Source organism: Parus major, chromosome 1 (assembly GCF_001522545.3).
Source record: "Parus major isolate Abel chromosome 1, Parus_major1.1, whole genome shotgun sequence".
NCBI lineage: Eukaryota > Metazoa > Chordata > Aves > Passeriformes > Paridae > Parus > Parus major.
Genome location: NC_031768.1, coordinates 93,265,727 through 93,289,741, shown reverse-complemented (window position 1 = coordinate 93,289,741; position 24,015 = coordinate 93,265,727). Strand labels below are relative to the sequence as shown.

The 24,015-nt window shown below is 38.9% G+C and overlaps 1 protein-coding gene across 3 annotated transcripts in view; it reads right to left on the bottom strand.

Annotated features, from left to right (window-relative positions):
* The window catches only part of NME7 (NME/NM23 family member 7), an 84,355-nt gene that overhangs the window by 17,068 nt on the left and 43,272 nt on the right, over positions 1–24,015 (bottom strand). For 2 of the 3 annotated variants that reach the window (XM_015618635.2, XM_033517592.1), the window contains exons 8-10: positions 19,693–19,757; positions 18,821–18,889; positions 14,986–15,087 (exon numbers count right to left, since the gene is read on the bottom strand). In XM_015618635.2, coding sequence (XP_015474121.1) covers positions 14,986–15,087; positions 18,821–18,889; positions 19,693–19,757 — 236 coding nt within the window. The remainder of the gene's footprint in view (positions 1–14,985; positions 15,088–18,820; positions 18,890–19,692; positions 19,758–24,015) is intronic. The other variant, XM_033517594.1, reaches the window with a different exon arrangement.

Genomic DNA, 24,015 nt, shown 5'->3' with positions numbered 1-24,015 from the left:
TCAGTGTCAAACGGGTTCGAATTGACTTCATCAGTAGCTCTTAGCTGACCTGGAAAACCTTGCACAGGTACAAATGAGAACCGGTCCATGATGCACAGTCTCTTCTGGGATGGCAGTGAACGCTTTAAGGTAGTCCCAAAAGACCTCACAAGGGCATTATCTGACAACACCCTTTCTCCACTTTCCAGCTTCACCCATTGTTTACATCTCATTACTAAAGTAAAGCAATTGGACTTTAAGGGCAAGAACTTCTTATAGCTCAGCAAGTCCTAGATATTTTCCTGTCATAACAATTAACGATTATTATGATCTGTTACCCACCCAGAAGACAATTAAACTGCTTTAATGCTTGGAGTGTGTATAACCCAAAACATGATATGAGGAGAAGTTTCAGTTCCTCATTGTTACTGTGTGTACATGACAGATTATACAAGATCTTTTGATATGAATGTCAAGGACATTTGAATAAGACACACTCAACATCAAACGAATTTTGCTTCAGAGGAAAGTTCAAGAGTTTCACTTAAAAAAAAAAAAAAAGCCCGAAGGAGAAAAAAAACCCTCCTCTACATGGTCCTCATTAAGGGCTTGAGATAAGGAAATCTGCTGGAGAAACAAAAGTCACATGCCAGTTAACTACAACTATGTGACACTTTAATCAAGCCTTCCTCCAAGCAACTGTTGATTGCAGTAATAACTAGCTGTCAGGAAGTCGGCAATAGCACTGGAGCTTTCAATCATTTTAATGAAAGTTTGGGAATACTAGAAAAAAGCATCATGGCTATGAAACCTTTGGAAACAATTTAGAAACAACTCAAGTCTAAAAAGCTAAAGTTTGATATTTTATATTCTGTTTATTTCCTATCCATCAAAAATTCTTTTGCTCAAACTGTTCTGTCCTCCAACAGGTCCAGTAACGCTGCTTCTTATGAAAATTCCAGAAGATTTTCCTTGACATCTTCCTCATCACACCCACTTTTCTTTTTTTCTTCTTTTTTTTTCCCTTCTCTCTGTTTTTTAAGAGCAGCTATGGTCTCCTAACTTACCATTTGTCCTAAGCTGTCATTTCTACTTCACAACTTCATGACAAAAGACGTCATGCTTCTTCCTGTGGACTTACTCTTTCTCACTAACGTGGGCAAAAGCTCCTGCTGTTGCACTGTGTAATGTCCTGTTCTTCCTTTCATTTTTCAATGCAGGTTGCTACATTTTAGTGCCCTCCTGAAACTCTTGCACAAAGAGGAATGCATTCTGTTCTGTCCAGGATTGCACTGGATCAGAAACGCTCAAAGATAGGTCCTTCAGCATTTGACACTGATTAATAATCCGTTAGCACCTGATTAATAAGAATCTAAATAAGCCTTTTTTGCCATTACTTAAATGGGATGAAACAGTCTCTGCTAACATTTACATAGCCAAAATAAAGTACAATAATTGTCAATTCAAATAATTTTCAATTCCACTGCTTTCCTATCACACCACTGAGGAATCATGAAGAAACAAGGCCTCTGTAAATGATGGAGATACAAAGAGCTGTAGAGTTCATATATTGTGTTCTTGTGTATGTATGGCTGGAAATCCTGGGAATGTTTCGGGGAAGAAGAGAGTTCATTATGGAACTTATTGCTCATAGCAAGTATTAATACACTCTTCTGGTCCATTACAGGAAGCTTACTAATCATTTTATTTATAGATCCTCATCTGTCACACCAGGGAGATAAAAACAGTGGGCTTTGGGTTTGTTTCCCCATACCCCTCCATCCCCTTTTTAAACATTTTTCCTAAGCTTTTGGCTGAGTCTACTTTCTGGAGTATGCATTTTGTGCAATGGCTTTCAGAATTTTTTTGAAAGGAGTTGAAAGTGGGATGATGGAGGAGTTAAGAGCTCTACCATATGCATGAGAGGAGACTGATGTGTGTGTGCTGGAGCTTTGTGTGTATGTGTAAATGGGGATGACACAAAACTGGCACCTCAAACAAGAAGATACTGTCTGTGGCAAAACAAACCAGGGCTGCTGTACCCAGAGGCTTCATCCTCTTTGGTCTTATTCAGCAGCTTATTTGATCACTTACTGCTTGGCTTTGATCTACAGATAGCCCTTTGAAGATCCTTATCCCATGCCAGATACAGATGCATATATTCCATGTTTCTCTTTAACATGTAACAGTGTCCAATGTAACACTGCCTGCATGAAGTACTTAGCACATTTCTAAAATTTTTCTATTTCTACACAAGTGAAAAGAAACAAAAATGTCACCAATGCCAGTAATATGTCAAAATCAAACTGAAAAAATCATAAATACATTCATAAGCAAAGCTCATTAACTGCTTTTCCTCCAAAAGGCTGGGGTTTTTTCATGGGCTGGATGGAAGTATATAATAGTAACATGTATTCCAGCCAAAACTGCAGATTTCAAGAAAATTTGGCCAGCTTTATTTAAAGTGTCCTGAACATTTAATTTGGTATCTAGAAAGGCCACTGAATGGATCAATACTACAAAAAGGAACCCTTACAGCCTAAAATTTTGTTCTTCTTAAACATGAACTAGAATGAAGAACCCTTGAAAACCTACCAACCCTCTTGAATGAAGCAGAAAAATAAAAGTTTGATCAAACCCTCTCTAGCCACAGTGCGCTCACCAGGAAGGCTCCTTGTTTTAGATCTGCTTTCAGATCAGCAGCATTCAGAGGATTTCTTGGGCTGCAACATACTGCACAGATCCCTCTACACCCTCAGTAAAACAGTTTTCCTATTCTAGCTGGGCCCTAGCTGTGCACCTTGCTCTTCTTGGCATTCCTCATTCATCTCTTTCTGAAGGCTTTGTGTTGACTTGGTCTCACCACCTCTGCCTTCCCCGCCCTGCACTCATGAAGCTTTTTCCTTCTGCAGTTCTCCATGCCCTGCTGCAGTCAGGAATGAGATGGTCCCTCTCCCCTTGAGGGTGCCACCTAATCCAGAAGGCAGAGCCAGCCTCAAACAAGCAAGTGCCTTTCTCCTTCTAAGCACCAGCTACGCCCTTGTCAAGAGAACAGAACACACATTAACTGTGAACAAATAAAATAAGGTAAATTCCACCACTCACCTTGGAATTTGTCTGGCTGACCTTTAGGCATTGGAAAGCCTACTGCCTCATCCAAGCAAGGCACCTGAGCTTCCTCTATAGCGCATAAAAATGATCTAAAACAACATTTGCAGCACAGCAAGTATGGAAGCTAAAGGAAGGGTAAGTGCCTCTCTTTGCATCATCATAGCTCTTCAGGTGCTTTTATTTTCAGGGCACTTTAGCAGCAGTCATATCAAACACTAATGGTTGCAGTAGGGAGCTGGACAAAATACTGGTTCTTACAAGCCATCAGCAAGAGGTAAGACAATAAAAGCAGTATCATCTTTGTCATACAATACAGGATATGAGACAAGCAAATCCTGCAATGCTGATAAAAGCTACAAATGCTTTACTGTTACTATGAGAATAACCTCAGGTCAGTCCAAGAGATTCTTCACAAAAGTTCTCATCCAAACACAAATGCCTAAGTGTCAAAATGAAATCTGTGGTCACAGGTGACCCTGTGCATGATACAAAAAGGGCAATCTTGCCTTAGCATACTTCACATGTTTTGTTTGCAGCTCATACTGCCTCCAAACTCTAGCCAACCACTTGGCTGGCCTGTGCGCTTCCCTATTTGTTACCTCAGCTCAGCCCTGGTTTGTTACTCAGTTTCATCCAACAGGCCGCTTGGAAATCAACATCAGCTGCTGCAGAACACAACAATTTTCTACTCCTGCAGCAATTCAAGGTCCAGTTCATCATCCCTAAATGCAGTACTAACCTTTCTGTCTCTATTACAGAGAAAAATTATGTAAGATGGTGGTGCTGTTGCTATTGTAAGAATTTTAATTGGGCAAGAGTTTTGCCTTGAAATCTGGGGTCTGCCTGTAGAAAGGCACTGCATAAAGCTCCTAAGTACAAAACAAGGTCAGTGTTAAAGAGAATGCAAGAGGCTTCCTTCAGCTTACGTTTCACAAACCACTCCAGAACAGAAGTCACTTGTTGACAGTGGCATATTTTCTCTTTGTGCTCCATATGAGCTGCAGCAATGTCATTCACAAATGCAGTCAGTATCAAAGGCCTTACACAGACTTCAAGGGAGTCAGTGTTACCCAAAAGTGCTTTTGTACTTTCCACATATCACAAAAAAAATAATCAAGCCAAAGCAACTTCCTTTAAATACACACACACACTAATCTTCCTTCACCTTTAAATCTTTATCACAAGACAAATTCAAGAACCTGAAAAAGTTGCATTCAAAGTCTTTATAATGTTTACCCTAACCGTCTCTCCCCTTCGCACTGTGCACTTCACCTAGACTTCCAGGTTGTCTTCTCCTGGCTGATGGCAGAATAGATCACTTATTGTCCATCCTGACAATGTTCTCATACTTTTAACTGAGCCAAGTCTGTGTGCACATAGTTCTGTATGTCAAAGAGCATGGCTGTAAAGGTTTGTTCAGCAAATGAATTGATCTGATCCAGGCAACAGCAGTCAAATTTTCAATTGCAAGGCATATAAAAAGTGCATCTGAGATGCAACTCCTTCCCAAATCAAACAGTTTTGCAACAGTAGCAGCAACTTCTCAATCCACAGTTTTTTAAATTATGTAAGCTTACTCTTGTCTGAGTAAAAAAAAAAAAAAAAATCTGTTTACTTTTCTGTTTATGTTACAGTCAGCCAACCTCTGAAGTACCAGTCTGAAGCCCTGTATCTTTGGAAGTTTTGTTAATGGACCTAAAATTATATTCCATACTCCAGTGTTGGCTGTTTTCCGGAAGCCCACAAGTCTGTACAAGTTGTTACGCTGTCTCCTCCTCACCCTCCATCCCCTCAGGCACTTTGATTCTCTCTGTTTCACTCCCACACATTCCCTACCACTCCTCCTCTCTGGCAGCCCAAAGGTTCTGCACCAGCTCTCTGGGGGTTCTCTGCTGTGGGCAGCACGCATGGCACATTTGCCAGCCTGAGACTGTATTTTCACTGGTCTTGGTGCTTCTGGCTGATGTTTAAGTGATTCTAATGATAAGTGCCCTGCTCAGAGAGTTTGTGTGCCATGGCCACAAACTCTGAACTACAAACTACTTGTGCTGAACTTGGGTAGCCACACACCTGAGTAAGTGTAAATTAGACTGGATGGTGAAGCCTTGAAGATAATTGAAATACCTAATACAACCTGGTCACAAAATAGGAATAAAGATAAAATATCCATCATGTCCTATTATTTCGTCCCATTATCTGGTTGCCACAAGGGATATTTATGTTACTTGACAAGCTGGAAAAAGGAAGCATTTAACAACTGAAAAGCAACTAACCCCACAAGACAGTGTAAGTGTAAATTTCATTAGTAGATGCTCTAAATTTTAAAGGTGAGATGGTCCTACTGATGCTTTTCCAGTGCTTTCCAAGGCACCCAAAATATTAATTCACCTGTAAAACAAGAACAAAAACACACTAGGCTACAAAAGATGATTTTGGATTTTATTAATTCAGGTTAGGGAAATACATGAAGAGCCTCCAGTAAAAGTCACTATGAAGTTGCAAGACATTATTTTTCATCTGCAGATATTTTGGCTGATTTTTTCCCAGTAAAAACAAGAATAATTACAAATTATCTTTTCCTCTGAATTTTTTTGAGATTAAATTCTACATTTGTGAAACAGTCCCAGTATCAGAGTTTTACACTTTGCAAAGCAGACAAAAATGCTTTGAAATTCCACTGAGACTTCCCAAGCTGAACAAATTTTGGACCATCTACTTCAACAGAAGATGGAGACGGATTGAAAGATAAAATTCATATGCCTGCTGCAAAACCCATATATCCTTCTCATTTGATTCTTAGAATGGAGAGACCTCTCCTTCCATTCTGTGCCCTAAAGCCTCTTCAATGCAACCTTGGAGGCAGCAGTGTTGGATCTTCCCACACAGTTGTGAGCAGCCGTGCTCTGATGGAAGAAATCACTCATTATTTGTGTACAACTGCTTTTTAAAAGCCCCTCCCCTTTTCATTAACTAGCTGTATTAGCCAATGTGCCTATACATACTAACAGATGGTTCTTGGCCTGGAAAACTTGTAGGAAAACTTACAGAAAGAGTCACAAAGAACAGAAAATAGCAGAATGGACCTCATTTTCTGGAGTGGAAAACCAAGACAGTGAGACTGTAATTTTCCAGGTGCATAAAAGAAATACATATTTCACAAGAATCACAAGTTCAATGTCTAAGTTTCAGCTGAATCTTTAAAATCTCAGATCAGTTCCTCAACTATTCTGTCTCCTTGATGTAATGCTTTGTAATTCCTGGGTAGCACACTGATGATAAGCCACAGTCTGCAGAACCCAGACCATACCAGGTCACCTATGGGAACTTGAGAGCTGCCATGGGAACATGAAGAACGGCTGCTCACCCATCTTCTACCCTAACCATGTTCTAGTCCCTTGATGTGGGAAGTCCGTGGAAGCAGAGAAAGGAAAAACTTATTAGGAGTGTTCAAGGGAAGTCCCACGTGTACATCAAATGCAATCTATCATACTGTAAGTGAAAGAAGCTGATAAAAATTCAGCTCAAGTGGCCCTGCAGCAGAACAGAGAATGTCAGCCTGAATCAAACAGACCAGCAAACAGCACCCCAAATTATTCAGCAAGTTCTCAGAAATGGAATTAATCACTTTATATCCAGCTTCTAAAATGTTTTTGTCTAGTTAACAGTATCCCCAGGCAATGAGACCAGTGATACATACTGAAAACTATTGCTGCAGTTTTTCTCACAACTATGCTATGGCTGTCAGCAGTTGATAAGAGAAGAATAACAGTAATAAACAACAATACCCATCATCATTATAAATGTGAAATTAGACTACTTCTTTTCATTACAGAAGGGAAGGCTTAGGCTACAGTATTTGTTTTCATCCACTTTGAAGCCTTCATTAATGTAATTTAAGCAGAAGATACAGAATCACAGAATAAGCTGTCTTGGAAGGGAAACACAAGGATTGTCAGTCCAACTCCTTACCCACACAGGACACTCCAAGAGTCATACTAAGTATCCAAGACCATTGCCCAAATGCTTCTTGAACTCTGTCAGGCTTGGTGCTGTGACCACTTCCCTCAGGAAACTGTTTGAGTGTCCAGTCACCCCCTGTGTAAAGAATCTTTTCCTAATACTCAACCTAAATGTCCCCTGACAACTTCAGGCCACTCCCTCAGGTCCTGTCACTGATCACTGCAGAGATCAGTACCTGTGCCTCTTCTCACCCTCACAAGGAAGTTCCAGACTGCAGTGAGGTCTCCCCTCAGTCTCCTCCAGGCTGAACAAACCAAGTGACCTCAGCCCCTCCTCACACAGTTTCCCCTCAAGGCCCTTTTCTGTCTTATATGGTGGCACCCAAAGCTGCCCCCAGCACTCGAGGTGAGGCTGCCCCAGCTCAGAGCAGAGCAGGTCAATCCCCTCCCCTGCCTGCCTGTGATGCTGTGCCTGATGCCCCCAGGACAGGGTTGGCCCTCCTGGCTCCAGGGCACTGCTGGCTCACATTCAACTTCCCACAGACCAGGACCCCCAGGTCTCTTTCCATCATCACATTCCCCAGTCTGTCTGTACATTCCAGCTTGCCCCATTCCAGGTGCAGAATCTAGCACTTTCCCTTGCTGAACTTCATATGGTTAGTGATAGCCCATCCTTCTCATTTATCAAGGTCTCTTTGTGGGGTCTCTGCCTTTGAGGGAGTCAACAGCTCCCCTCAGTTTAGTATTATCTGCAGACTTGCCCAGTATCCCTTCCAGCCCTGCATCCAAGTCATTTACAAAGATGCTGAAGAGCAGAGGGCCAAGGATGAAGCCCTGCAGAACCCCACAGGTGACAGGTCACCAGTCTGATATCATTCACTGAAACCCTTTGTGCTTGACCTGTGAGCCAGCTGCTCACCCATCCTATGATGTGTTTATCCAGCTGTATGCTGGACACCTTGTCCAGAAGGATCCTGTGAGAGACAGCATCGAGAACTTTACCAAAATCCAATCCAAAAAGATTACATCAACTGGCTTCCCTTGACCAATGGGGAGGGTCACCTTGTGATAAAAGGAGATCAGGTTTGATAAGCAGGACTTTCCTCTCACAAAGTTGTGCTGGCTGTGACCAATGACTGCATTTTCTATCAGGTGTTTTTCAATACCTCCCAGAATAATCTTCTCCATAACTCTGATTTCTCTCATGTAACAATTTATCAAGAGTACCTAAGATACACTGTGATCAGCAGCTCCTTTCTAGTTTGGCTGTTACTAGCTTTACTACTAGTGTATTGACCAAGCAGAGCCTGAATAAGAGGTCCTCTGGGATAAAGAAAAGAGAAAAGTAAGTCATGCACTTCTAGGAATTAACTAATCACTCATAATCTGTTGACTGAAAAACATGAAAACTGTTACAGCCAACTTCAGGATAGTCATGATCACATCATCATGGTTTTGTGGAAAAGTTAACTGTTCTCCTGCCCTTTTTCTACATGGTTATAACTTTCTCTATTGCACAATTTCATCAAGCACTTTTGTGTATTGACTCTTGCTAACTGCCATTTACAGAGCTCTAGAAAAAGCTCTTGCAGTCTGTTCTACCATGTTCTGCCTTGATTTTCTTAAAAATTCTACCTTTATTATCTTAATTTTTAAAGAATGAAATATTACTCATATTACCTCATAACTTGAAGTATTTGCAACAGCACAACATAACCAATATGTTCCAACCAGAGGCTGGGATGAATTCTAGTGAAGGACAAGGCTATCTATACTCTACAAAAACCTGAGTCAGGCATGTAAAGCAAACGCTGTTAATCGATTCAAATCAAAGATTCTACAAACATACGAGGTCACTGTGACCAGAATGCTATTCAACTAAAGGATAAAACAGTTGTTTAGTGCAGTAATAGTATAATTTTCTTTCCCAGGCAGAGTGACCTCAGAACTTGCTATATCTTTTGGAAACGCACAGAAGGACTGAAGCTATATGTTTTTTTATTTTTTTTTTTCCTTGAATGTTTCTGTTCTGGTATTTCATATATTCAAAAACATTGCTGTCCAAGGTAAAAGAGTGATTTGCTGTCTGCTGCAACCAAACAGATCACAAGGGAAACAAAGAAAACAACCATGTAGGTTGAAATGAACCCAGAACCTTCATATTCTCAAAAATACTCTTACCTTGCCTTTATGGACTGAATATATCAATTAATCAATTCTCAGAAACCTCAGCAGCTACAACAGAACCTTAAATAGAGAAGTCCAAAGGAAAAAGGAGGGAGAAAAAAAAAACTTAAAAAAATTAAAAGAAAGGGAATCACCAAGGACGACAGTCATCCTCTGACTGCAGGAGGACACTAGAACCTAAAAATTCTGATGATCAGCTATTTGTCTTGCTGAAAAAGACTTTTTTTATGAGGGGGGTATACTCTTGTTTTCAAACAGCACTAAAACCTCCCATAGGCCAGGTAAATAACATTGCAATCCAGTGTAGCTATGAGAAAGAAGCCCTGGAGAGAACCCTGCAGACTACCTTTGATCAACCTAGCAGCACAAAATTATGCTGTATATTTGTCTATACTAGGCTGGTATCACACGATCAGTTGCTTTCTTAGAAGCCTACCTCTTTTCCTACAGTAGTGGGAACCAAAACTTTTTCCTTTAAATCCATCTAAGATACCTAAGCAGAGATGCAACAAAAATATGATATTTTGGAATACATTGATTTTGTATTATTTAGACACAAACCAAGCAAATGTCAAAAGAAATTAGGCAAGCACTTCTAAAACTTTGTGTGGTCACTTTTAAAATAAAATATGAGCCATTAGTATGAGATACTAAATCTGTAACACAACCCTGAAGCATGGCATTTATTCAAGGCTTGGAGAGAACATTACCAGGAAGATCCAATGCAAACACGATATGGAAGCATTCATTTTGCAGAACAAGACCTGCAGATGGACAGTTATTATCAAAACTCTGCGCAATCAGAAAAACCCCGCCTCCTCAAGGCTGAATAGATAAATTTATGTAAGTCACAGCATTTATAAGAATCTTGTGTTCATCACAGTTGCTTAAAATAACCACTTCTTTAATAACACACACCTACTACTTTGGGATGTGCTCAGTCTGAGTGCAAAGGGAGCTTTTATGATTTCTAAGCCAGTCTTTCAGTCTTCATTTCCACCTACCTACAGATACAATAAGTCTTTGTGATTTCAGATCAGATTAAATGTCTTTGTATGTCTGCAGAGCTGAACACTACCAAGGCCTTGACCAAAAAAATTGAGTTTTCTTAGAAAGTAAATATTCTATGTGCAGCTTAAACCTTTACCAAAATGCCCAGCCCTGTGACACTTCGCAGAGAAAAGCCCAAACATCCAGCTCCAGGATATCTTGGCATATTTGCCATTCTGGAGAGTAACTACGAGGTTTCACTGGTAGCTCAGCAAGTCAAGGAAGATCAGTAACCAGTGGTGTAAATGCTTTGTGGCACAGCCCTGCTTTCCTTCAGTCTCTGGGCTCATGCTAAGCTTCACTCCTATTGCTAAAACAGGGCAAGTTATTCCAGCCTGGAACCAGGTGAGAGGTACCCTGAAAGAAATATTTCAAAGCCAGAGACAGATTGACATAAGAGAAAGACAGGAATGCAGATGGGAACCCTGAAGCTTCTGAAGTTGATGCCACTTTTCAGGAGGACATACAGAATCTTTGACAAGATGATCTTAACTTCCTACAAATGTCCAGAAATCAGTTAAAAACATGTCATCAGAGGATACCAAAATATCAGTGTCAAGTAGGAGAGGAAACTCCAAAAAAAAACCCTACCACATAGGTTAGAGGGGCTTTGGTAGTCAACTAATTATAAAAAAAGGCATTGCAGCAACCAGAAACAAGAAGCAAATACACCCTCAGCCCTCTCCCAGAGGGCACCAGCACCTTCTCTCCAGAGAATGAAAGCAGCAGACTCTCCAGTACCCTGCCTTTGTAGTGGCAGTGGGCCTGGTAATAGACAATGCAGTATCTTTTATTAACTATTTTACCAAATTACTCAAATTTGGGACCACTGAACTCAAGTCCAGTGAGCTCACATCCAGGATGTGTTTAGGCAGCAACAGTTGCATTGATAACACATTCAAGTTCAGTAACTCTGGAGCCGCAGAAAAGGAGCAGCAGATAAAAGTGGGTTTTTTTCCCAACTGTACCTTTGCCAACATGCCTCAATCACACTGGATTTGAAGCAGAATTAGGTCTTGAGGCTCTGTCAATATTTAGTCTCCTGATGGAGACTGTCAGTCACCACTAATAACAGCAAATTTCAATCTAGACATCAAGAATCAAAGTGAGCCTACAAGCTCCAGCTCCACATGACAGCGAACAGCCATCATATGACAGCAACCTTGCGGCAACAAGCCACATCTAAAGCAAGCCACTTGCAAGCAAAAGTCTCCTCCACTACTACTGCTCTGATTTTTGTTCTAATCTCTGCACAATGACATATTGCCTGAGGCTGAAATCCCTCTTGCCATCAAAGGACTGCCCATCACCACCGAAGAGTGGCTTGGAGGAGAGAGTCTGCAAGAAACGCAGCTCCAAGCTGGTCACCTCAAAACTGTAAGCAGATCATGTATCCATGCCACTAAAAAGCACACACACACGTGATCAAAGCAAACAGGGCAGCAGGGATAGGATGGGTGTCAAGGCCTGCCAGACCTCTGCAGTATGTATTCAGAAACAAAAAAGACATCAGGAGAACTTATTATGAACAATGAATTCATGCCTGTAAAAATGACTTAGTGGATTCTTGACTCTCAGCTGCTCCCAGGGATACACAGAGTTTTGAGAGAATGAACAAATAATTGTCAGTTTTTTTCCTGCTGCAGCCACTAGAGATTCCATGCATTTTAACCCCGGGAAAGCAACTCACTGTGCCACAGGTGTGGTGTTTGACATCCACAGAGACAGAGGCTTGTCTCTGACAAGAAACTATAATACTGTTTGAGGTAAGTTTCAAATCATACATCAACATTATGACTGTCTAGAGCAGTGGTGAACACTCTACTTGCAGGCACATTGCAGCCATGGATCATTAGAGCATAGCTACCTTATCATTTCCTTTCTTCTAGATCCCCTGCCTGTGCACAGACAGGTGACATGGAACAAGGCAGGAAAACTCCTGAACCTACAGATACCTTGGGCTTTATGAATCAGCAGTGCCAGCTCAGAAAAAGGAGGCTGCACTAGAGGGAAGCATCTGTGTCTGCAGATAAACACTACCCTGTCTCCCAACTAAGAGACCTTAACTCTGTCTAGAACACTTTTTCATTAGACCTGCAGAGGCTAATGCAGAAATTAAAAATTGAAAGGACAGAGTCAGATGATTGACCCTAAATAACATCTAAGCAATTCAATCATGTCTTTCCCACTGCTGGCTTAGATAGCAGGGTATTGTAACTGGTATTGATTGGTCTGCTTGCTACTCTAGCTGATTCAGTCTGCATCTGAATGAAAGTTTTTATTTTTATTACACGACTCAGACTATCTGAGCAGATAATCAATTATATTAAAATCTTCTTCATTAAAGAATTAGATTAAAAATATCTTATTTCTCTTGAAAGACATTATGTACTGCATTGTCAACGCTCTTATCGGGGATCGCTAAGCTATAGGGAGAACCCACACTGAAATAGCTATAATGGTATTACAACAAGTACTTGGAAGCTCAAAAATAGCCTTTATAGTCCTTTACACCTTCCACAGAACTATTCTTTATCTGATGCAATGTGAAAATGTTGTGCTGATATATAGCTCTAGGAATGAGCATGAACATTTTTAGGCCTCACACATACCTATTTTTCAGTGCTAGAGATTCACAGGAGGTCTATAAAAACCAAAATCTTACAGCAACAGTGCTCTTTGGCTCATACTGTTATCCCTATTTAACTGATGTGATTAACTGAGGCAGAAAGATATTGAACTTTTTGTCCAAGGTCACACAGTGAGGTCAGGAATGGAGCTAAAGCAGACTCGAACTCTTTCAGTTCACTGCTTTGTTTTAAACCATCTAATCTCCCTTTCAGCTCTTTCATGCAAAGGTACAAAAGACTTGATACACTCTAACACTTAAAAGTGCAAATCCCCAGTGTAAAAAGAATGCAGGTTAGGATTTAAAGCAAGTGTACAAAAATCCCCTTTCAGGCCACAGGATGCAGAAATATTGCAGCACAGCCCATCACTTTAATAATATCTCACAGCAGAAGGTACTTGAGTCACGTTTAGTGTACTGCCAATTCCAAGTAAAAGCTCTCAGGAATACTAAAAGTTATGCAGTCAGCCAGGAACACGTAGCTGATGTAGACTCCTGGAATCATGTATTATAACCAACTTTTTAATTTGCATATGAACAAAATAAAAAAAAAACAACAACAAACCAACAAAAAAAACCCACCCTAATCTCTACAGCATTTTTCAAGTGTTCCATTAATGCTAATTCATTAATAATGTTCCATGATTACTAATAAGTAATCATCTTGACAACTCCATGACAAAACGTTACCAAGCAGCTATTTCAACATAGAAGCTGCACAAAGATGTGCAAACTAAAGCTGTAGCTTCAGACCTAAGTAATAACAAAAAGCCTCTAACTGCTCCAGAGGCCAAAAATAGCCAAACATTCGTGAAATGAAATATCAATGCCAGCAAACGCAAGGAGTGACAGGATTCCCTGGCCACCATCCCCTTGTTCCAAGGTTTTCCATTACAGATTTTACATCCTGGTCCATGTTAAAGAATGCCAAATTAATGCAGAATAGGTTGCTTTCTTTTTCTTCCTTACTGAACTTAAACAAAAGAGCTTTCTTGATAATGTACACTGTCCTGTATTTATCCCTACCCCTCCAAGCATTTTCATTTCTTTACAATGAAGGAGAAACACAACTTCATTTCTGGCAGACCTAAACAGGTTGCAGTTATTAACTTCTACTTCTTAACTTTTACTTTAACTTTTACAAGTAATAGCATGTACTGAAAGTTCAAAAGACCAGTGTTCTGTAAGAATCAGATTTAATGAACTTTTTAAGTCCTCTTCCTAGCTTTCTAGAACAGCTACCTCTTTGCCATAGGTGTTATTTTTTTCTTTCTATTTTCTTCTTTCTTTTCAACTGCACCAGTAGAAACAGTCCATGAAGACTGGCAAATTTCCCTCAAGTCTGCAACTAAAACATTAAATCATAACAAGAAAAACATACAAACCTTGACTTCAATGTCTGCACCTTCATATTTCAACTCATTGTTCTTGTGTGTAGAGCAGCCTTCACTGTTTTAGACAAATATTGTAACCAAATATCCAAATGTATACCAAATTTGTAACAGAAAAACTACAAACCTTTTGAGACAGCCTGTCTTCAAGTTGCACACAGTATCACACATGTAATTATCCACCTCAAGAAATGAAAAACAAAAGCTAGAAGCAAACAGGTATGAGAACTTAGACACCCGTTTTTGTTTCCTTCCTTCTGAAAAATCAAAGGAACCTATTCTTCTTTCAGTTTCATCCTAGGAGAATGCCACAGACTGCAGTAAATTAACATTTGATTACACTGGCATCCACAAGCAATAACTGTTCATTCCAGAGCTCTGAAGCCATGCATTATTATATTTGTGATTCTTTAACAGAGATTTTTGCCTAGATAGCTTTCCTTTCACACAGATGTAATCACAGTATTTTATCATCTGGTTTAGGTAAGATCAGAAGAGCTGCTAAAGGATTTGCAAATTGGTCTACCAAGGCTAGTGCTTGACCTCTGTAATAAGGTAATATTGACATGTTTCTAATGAATGCAGCAGGCCATGTGGCAGCCATACCACACTCTGACATTTTAATTCACTTAGCACATTATTTTTTTAAGCTTTATTTATCACTAAAGAAAGTACTTACAGGGTCAGAAGGACCACAGAAGTCTCTGAACACTTTTGAAGGATCGAACTGTCTAACCTCCATTGCTATGCAAGGGCCTGAACACAACTCTGAAACCATCTCCTGGAAGAGAAAGAAGACAGAAAAAAAGTTGAACTCTTTGGGCTTTAGCACAGGTTGTATTTCTCCCCAAAACAAGGCCCAAACTTACAGGATAGGAACAATTAAGAAATATTGGTGCATTTGGGAAAGTGAGGACACTAAACAGATACCATTAGTATACACCACAAAAGAAATGTTTTCCATTTTGCCTCTTGGTTTAGAAGGTGGAAATTGAGAAAAAAATGGATCCACAGCATCCACAATACTTTAAATTCTTTTGTAGGTCCATCTGTATTGATCTAGATTTCACTGCATTATCTCATAACTTGTCAAACTACACTAAATCACTGGAATCTACTTTGCTGGTTTTTAAGCCTGAAAAATCACACTATGTTCAGGCAGTTCCACAGGCAGCAATGTACTTTGCAGTGTTCCCTACCAGAAGCCCAGTATACAGCCTATATCTGTTTCCAAATATACACTCATTCGATGTCTTTAAGTCATTAAAATGTCTCCTGGGCTTTTGGTTCTCACTGTCTTCTCCTCATAGATTACTACAGAAGCTGAAACACACAAGCCAACAGAATCCATGCCTGTGGCACAACCTGTTAGGGAAAGGGTCTGGCAACATTCTTGTGATGTACTAATACCAGTATCTCAGTTACAGTGAAATCATCTGTTTCCCTGGAGTCTCCAGAAGAGTCAAGAGACATCGTGAGTTCCGTGTGGGTGATGAAGATGGGTCTTAAGTTTTCATAGGCTTAAATTAACCCTGGGCATTAGTGCCAATTTAGAGTTTGTTAATTAGAGGTATAAGTTTCACAAGCAGAAAGAACCAATTTTGATGTTCTAATCTGACTTCCTTTTTTAAATCATGCCCTTATAATTGCATATTAGTCTAGAAATCTGGCCAGACAAGTTTTATACAAAACAAGACAATTAAAGGAATCAAAACTAATGAGGAAAGACAAAAGGACAAAACATGCACAGAAAGTAAGGGAGGACAGGTAAAGATTAGCAAGGTTCTGCAACCACGCCCACCAGCCACAGGCAGGTCAAAGATCAACCATGGCAAAGCATACAGAGCAGACAAAAGAGCAGAAGGAAAAGAAGACCTAAGTCCTTCTTTTCCTTCTATGAACTATGACAGAAAACAAATACACAATGACTCCAAGTCAAGCAGCACTGTTCCAAAAAGCTACTATCCTTATACTGGATTCCATACTGAGAACTGAATTTTATCCAGTGCCTCTATCATAACCGGATCCTAGGAAATTTAGGTAGAAGTATTCCTTAAGGACATGAAAACAGTGCAGACTAGCTTTATGCTCCACAACACAAATAAATATTTTAATTCCAAAAACTGTGTTATCACTAACAGATCCTCTGTTCAAAACAGGTCAAAGAACTGCATATTTCATTCTGAACTGACACAAAGTCACTACTCTGCAGAATTTCATTCATTTCTGTCATCTAAACAACTGCTAACAGGAAAGCAGAGAGAAAAGGGTCTTTTAACTTGAGCTGAATCAACTCTCTGCAATTCCTGCAAACAGTGTTTTTTCTTGTTCCTCCCTCTTTTAATTGTTTGTGTCTCAGCACGGGCATCCCACCAGCAACAGTGAACAACATGACCAAAGTTATTCCTGATTCCCTCATTACTGCATGGAGCTGAGACCTGAAGACCAGCTGCCATCAGGTACAGCACAGGTGATTCTGTGTCAGACAAGCCCAATCTACTTACACAGCCTCATCAACTCCAGAGCTGAGTCTAAACAGCAGACAACGTTTGTCTGGTGAGGCTTCCAGTTACAGCTACATCAAATTTTCTCTAGCAAATAGTTTGTCAAATAGCATGGTTTGTGGTCAAGCAGAACCATTCCTGGAGGTGGATCAAGCACAAGGATTTTTGATTAACAAAGTGGATTCTGAGCTGATCAAAAATAATCTCACTTCTTTTTACCCATTTTCTATTCTGACTAGAGTAGGAAGTAAAAACCAAAACAGCACAAAAACTAAGCAACAGTATGTAAAAATCCCATGTAGGGGATACTAAAAAAGCTAAAATTTGGGCAAGTGTACAGCTTTCTCTTTTCAGAAAGTACTTTATATACAATGTCAAACCTTTATCTGACTGACAAGGAATAACCAGAATAAATGGAAGTACATTTTTTTAAAAGGATTTCTGGATGCCAGTATTTTCTGTGCTGAGTTATTTTGGAATGATAAATAAAATTTAGATTAAAACAGATGGTTCTGAGTCACATATAGAAGAGGTCATATTCTTTCTCCAATATCCTATTTCATAACATACTTTCCTATTTGGACTGCACTGACAATATCTGTTGCTGTTCCCATGTGTGCCTTCTCCAGAACCCTTTACCATCACAATTAGATTTTCCATGTTTTCCTGTTTCTTGGATATCCTGAGTGCATGAAAATATTAATTTGATTTCTTTTCAACTGAGTCAATCCAGCACATGTAACTTGCAGGATGGAGCGCTAGATTCTCACTTTTCTTGACATTACCTAAAACATGTTTTATCTATTGACTTACCTTATTTAAATGTCATCTTCCATTCTGAGTAACTCTCCAATTAAATTATATAACTAAAATTTGCAACTTGTTAGAAAGTTAGAGATTGTGCAGCCCAAGAGCTGCAGAAAATGGTAGAGAATTCCCCATTTTGATCAAAGCAGAGATTTTTGCAGCACTATAGGACTCCTCAGACCCTGAAATACTGGTCAGATACTTCCATTCTTAAATTCTGCCACATACCAACAAGTATGCCTGTCCAATCTCCCTTTGGCACTTGTCAAAAATTATGTTCAGAAGAGGTCTTGTGAGTATTCCCCAATCTGAGAGTGAACTAACAGTACTCCTAACTCATTTAAAGACAAATATACAAACCCTGTTGAAGTAAGTCAGGCTGATCAATCATAAAGGAAGAAAAAAATAATTTAAAAATTTTAATTTTTAGAGTAATATTAGTAAATATGTAGAAAATTTACAATAATGTAACCATTTAAAAATTAAGGATAATTTGCCACATAACAGCATGGCAGTAAAATCATCACTGTGAGTAAATTACATTGTAAATTAAAAATTGCTATGAGTAAAAGGAACCAAAATCCTCTGAGAGAAGGTGATCCAGAAATACAAACTCATCTTCTTGTATTCCCACTGTTCTATCTGCAGTCAGGAAGTTTTATGTAACAGTACAACATAGCATAATACTGTAGAGAGTCTCAGATGTCCACTGGGATTACAGCATATCTTAAACTTCTTAAATTTTCTGAATATTTACAAAAGTCAGATGAATAAAACAAAGAGTAGTTCAAGATGTCATTAGGAAAGCCTCCAATACAGCAGCCTCATTGTAAATAAAATGATAAATATGTATTTTGGTCTAAGCCAAAATTTGGAATACCCAATCAAATAAAGATGCCAATGTGCTACATTATCATAGCTCAACATCAATAATATAATTTTTTTGGGGGAAACCAGGGATGTGACTCTGTTGTATTTTACAAATTCCTTGGCTGAACAGTTTTCATGAAAGGCTCTCCTCTATTATGACACACATGACACAATTCTCACAATTAATTAATTTATATGAGAACAAACTAGAACTGTTCAATACCAAGTTCACAAAAGAAACCACATCACAATCCCAAGAAACAAGAAATTTGGTAATTTCCTCACTTGAGCATATTTTATTTTTAAACAAATTCTAGTTAAACTTATGCTTACCAGGTATTCAGGGACTACACCTTTGTAAATCTCATAAAATTCTTCCACATTTGTACGCTCCAGGTTGAACTAAGAAAACCAAAATGTTAGCCAGTCTGAATTAAACAACAACAGGAATACACAGACACCCCTTCTTAACCAGCAAACATTCAGAATCCTCAGTTTTACTAGGTGAAAGGAATGGCTTTACTACTGCAATATGAAGTTTGTCAGCAACTTAAGTCAGTGATGCCAGAGGCAACATAGCACACAGTATCTTTTTCTACATCAAATACAAGTAGACAATGTAGTGTTGTCTGATCCCACTAAGAAAGAGGATATTCTTCCTTTGTGATAGGAAGAATTTCCTTTGCGTGATAGGAAAATATCAGATCTTCTACCACAATTGAAGGGAAGGAACTCTTGGGAACAATCTCTGTACCAAATCCCTTTAACTGCTGAGGGTGTTCAGGGTGTCAAAATCCCTTAAGTACTTTTAAAAGCATTCCCCGTAATTCATACTAAATATATAACTTAAAAAAAATAAGGAAGGATATTAACAATAGTTTCATTAATATTAGCTAGTACATTTTGTAAAGATAACTCAAATTGCTCCAGAAGAGACAGATATCATTATCTCTCCTCCTATAGGGAAACTCAGATACAGGGAAATGAACTGTCTTGGCTCAAGGTCACCAAGCAAGCAGAAACAGATTAGCAGACTCATCAGATACTAAAACACAAATATCACAAGGACAATGCTGATCCCAAAACATTGCTACAGTCTACACAAGGGTTTTATACTGCAGGAAGACACCTGTGCACTGCTATGACGTGCATACAGCACTACTCCAACTTCTGTTTATCATAAAAACGCACAAAAGGAAACCTACCATCTGCAAAGCCGAGATCTCAAATCCTTCCTTGAGGATGGCTTTTATAATCTTTCCAGCAAGCCCTGAAGAAACACAGAAAATACAGTATGTAATTTTAAAAAGCAGAATTTACAACTAAAAGTACTATACCAATATACTGCTTATTCTCAAACTGAAAAAACAGTGTTTGTGTAAGGCTGTGAGAAGAAGCAGAGAGCAGAGCTGAGTTTACACCCTCTATATTCTATAGGAGGTTACAAGTTGATGGCCTCAAATTCCTTGCAGCTGTTGAAGAGCATTTCCACCAAAAAAAGATAATTAGTGAAGCCTTTGCTTTTCTCAGATCAACTGCAAAACATCCAGTTGCTGCAAGACCAAGACTTAGATTTTTAATGAAGACCCATTGGCAATACTGATGTTAATTAGTCATCAATTCAGAGCACCAGCTGTCTTTTTCTTTTTGCAGGTCCTGCTTTAAGCCAGAAACAATGCAGGATGATAGCAAATGTTGCCAATAACCTAGCACAGGAGTTCATGTCTTCTTTGGGAAAAACACATTTGTGCAAAATAACCTACTCCTTAAAAGTTTATAGCTCACAAATATGCTATTGCTGATGATACTGCCTGCTTATTCTCTCCAGAACACCACCTCAAAAACTGAATGATATTGTAAAACAAAAAACTGAACTTCAAGAAACAAGAACAGTTGATTTTCCACTGAATGTATATTTTAGATTTGCTCATACTTACAAGATCAGGACATTTTGAAGATTATGTCAGCCAAGCACAGTACTCTGTGTGAGTGAATTTCAAAGAATCATTGTTTTTTATAGAACACAAATGCTTGTCCTCTAGTACAACTTGTGAGAAAAAACAAGTTTCTGGTCATTTATCTAAAAAAGAATTAGTCACAGAAGAATACCCTGTAATGAATTATAACAGTAGGATGTGACTCCTGGTCATTAGGTCCACTTATTAAGCAGTCTTTAAATTGCAGGATATTCAGCACTACACAAATTTAGGAGATGAGAATAAAACAAAGCTTGTATGGAAGTTATAGTATGCTTGAGACACAGCCTACTAACACCTGTGGCATAGGACTGGGGAGCTTCCTACCACATTAAAAGGTCAATGGAAGCTCTGAGTAAATGAGACAAAATTGAAAGGTTTTCAAAACCTATCTACAAATGAAAATAAAAGAAATGTGTCCCTGAAGTATTTGCTATCGTATTTTCACACTATGGTTTATGTAGAATAGCCTTCCCTCTACAAAACACTAAATATTTCTTCCAAAAATCTTCCAGTTACTAAAGGGAAAACCTAAGATTTCAGTGCATACTCAGTCCATGCAGCTCTTTGTGTTTAAAGAACATAAAACAAGCAAAGGCAAATACAATTCCTGTCCCACTACACTGTTCCACCATGTTTTGGTGAAAGTTTCCTTTCAACACTTATGTGAACACAGGGGGGAAAAAAAAATCCCGCTTTTTAAGGTAAAAAAAAATAAACAATTGCAACAGCAAAATGAAGGGTCTTGGACAGGTTTCCCCGGGAAATGCAAGCCCACATCAGAGAGAAACCAGAGCTCTGGTTTCTTTTCATTCACCCTGCTGGAAAGGCTGAGCAGCTCAGATGCTTCCACACAGGTTCCACTGAGGCAGTGAGCCTTCAGTCTTGTTTTCAGAGATGAATGGACAGTTTGTAAAGAGATCAAGTGACTGGCTGGTAATCATTCAGGAAATGAATAAATAAATTGAATAAATAAATTAATTTAATTCATTAATTAATTAAATATGTGACACAGCCTAAACATTTCCTCATTGTCAATCTTCAAAGACAATACTCTAGTCAACTGCTTTACCAGAAACCAACAAAGATGAAGAAAGGCAAATAAATGGTCTCTGTCACTTGCAGGGAAAAAGCTATCAGAAAGGTAAGGGACAGCTGCTTTGCCTGGCAGATGTCCATTTTACACTTTATCAGTAAAGAATGGGCTACTTGCATTTCACTCTCAGACAGCAAAAATTTAATTAAAATACATCAAGTTATGGGGTATTCTGGAGATCTGTTTTTTACAGAACTTTTATCTTCAGCAGTTTTACAACCTATAAGCAAAATCCATGTTTTAGAGAAGCAGAGGGGGACTCTATTCAGCTTTCTGAGCTGTTTCTCTACTGAGGTCACCAAGACCTATCTCTTGTATAGAGAGGAGATACTCTCCTGTAATGATAGAAATTAAAGTTAGAAGGTATTTTGCTTAAAGGTCTTTAATGCAAGGTTCCTTTAATAATTGTGATAAATCTATTAGGATTTTCTTCTCCATATTTCTTCTTTGTATTTCTGAGTTCACTCCCACTCAGCATAGCACTTTGTTGCTCCAGACAGATTGTCCATGTCTGCAACACCCAAAAGACTTAACCAAAAGATTTACTGTCACCATTCAGACAGATAGACACCTCAGTCACAAAATTCAAAAAGTGCCTTGAGGAAGAAGAGCCATGAGATTTCATTTATGTTTGCAAAGCTGGATGTTAGCTCCACTTCCCAGATGTGGGAATTGAGGCAGAGGAGCATAAGCAAGTTGCCAGTGGCAGCACAGATCCAGTGACTTGCCCTCCCTTGTCCCAGTTTAGGCAATCCACGTATCATTTCTCCTAGGGACACTTTCCTTTCAAATTCTACCTGAACCAAAATAGAAACAAAAATCACAAAGGCAATCCCCAAGCAACAGAAAAGTGCCAGCTCAAGGCTCAGCCTGGGATCTGTTTGAGGCTTTCAGCCAGTTGCATCTCTGAACTGGGACGTAGCCTCTTCTTTGGGGGCACATAAGGCTCAGGAAAAGATGAACTAATTAGAGTGCCATTTCAGCAGCTTTCAACAATTCTTTTCAACCTTAAAATCCAAATCTGTAGTGAGAAACAACTTTCTAAGGACCCCTCAAAAAGGGTCAGTGGATGTTTAAAATGTGATTACAGTAAGAACCCAAATCAAAGCTGCAGATCAGGCACCAGTTATGACGAATTTTCAGTTGCAAAGCACAAAAGAATCCCAAGCATTACTAAATACAACTGAGGGAATTTAACACTAATCCGAGCAAAGAGTGAAAGAAAGGGAGCACAGGCACACATTTAATGTCTGCTGGGCAGCATTATCTTATTACATACCTAGTACAGGACATAATAATTTTCCAATATAAACAGATAATTTCCCAATATATTTTAATCAGGTAAAATGATAAAGTACCAAGACTTCCTCAATTACATTAATAGTATATGATTTGTTGCTTTAGAACATACAGTATTTTAAAATTGTCCTTCATTAAGAAACAGAAAATAGCAGGGAAGATATCAGACTGAAAAATGTTACAGCTGTTCAAAGAACTAGACATTGGGATAAAATAAAACTGTTTAATGAAAGTCACTTTTAACCTAGTGACACTTAAATCAATGAGCCATAGCAGCTGTGCTACTGGGACCTTTCAGTCCCAGCCCACTATGAACCATCAGCCCTAGGAGTAGGAATGTTACATTCTCTTCTCTTTCTTCTTGGCCTGTTTCCTAATTTAACCATTCCTCTGTTAAAAGCTCATTAGGCAAGATAGCAGACTGCTTTCAAAGCAAGGCAAGAACTAGATTCCTCATCTCAGTCTCCATATGTCATTTTTTAAAATCCTTCCAATAATTAAAAATAATTCCTCTTAAACAACAGGGTTTTTTTGACAGGAATACAAAAAATGCCATGACTGATCAGATTGATGATCCACCTCATCCAGTAACATATTTCTAAAAGTAACCTGTACTGGGTGCTTAATATATCACTAACTATAAGTAGCAACTTCATTTCATGTCTTTTTCTGACATTTTGAAATGCAATTTTGCTTCACGGTATAATGAAATAATCTGATCCTTTACAGCCAAGTGGTAAGGTCCTATTTCAAAACTGCAGAGAATCACAATCAGGCTCGACTCCAGGCAAAATCCTTTTTGAACTCTAGAAGATAGAAAAGTGGGATTTAGAGTTGGGCCCTCTGCAATGTATTTCAGTTGAAGTTCTTGCTAATCTTTGTTTCAGACAACATTGAAAAACACTGGGCAATAAGTAAATGATGATGTCCTTCTCAAAGAGTGCACTTCTTCCCATCAGCTGGTCAAATTATACCCTGAAGAACAAGGTTTCTCTCTCTCTTCTTCTTTTTCTACTTAGGAATAACACAACTCTAGGTATTTTTACTATGCAGAATAAATACACTATTTCTAGACTCCAAAAAAGTTTGGTCATGGTGAAAATCTGTAATTATCAGTCTCCCAGCCCCACTGTGTACTGTATGAAAAATAACATGCA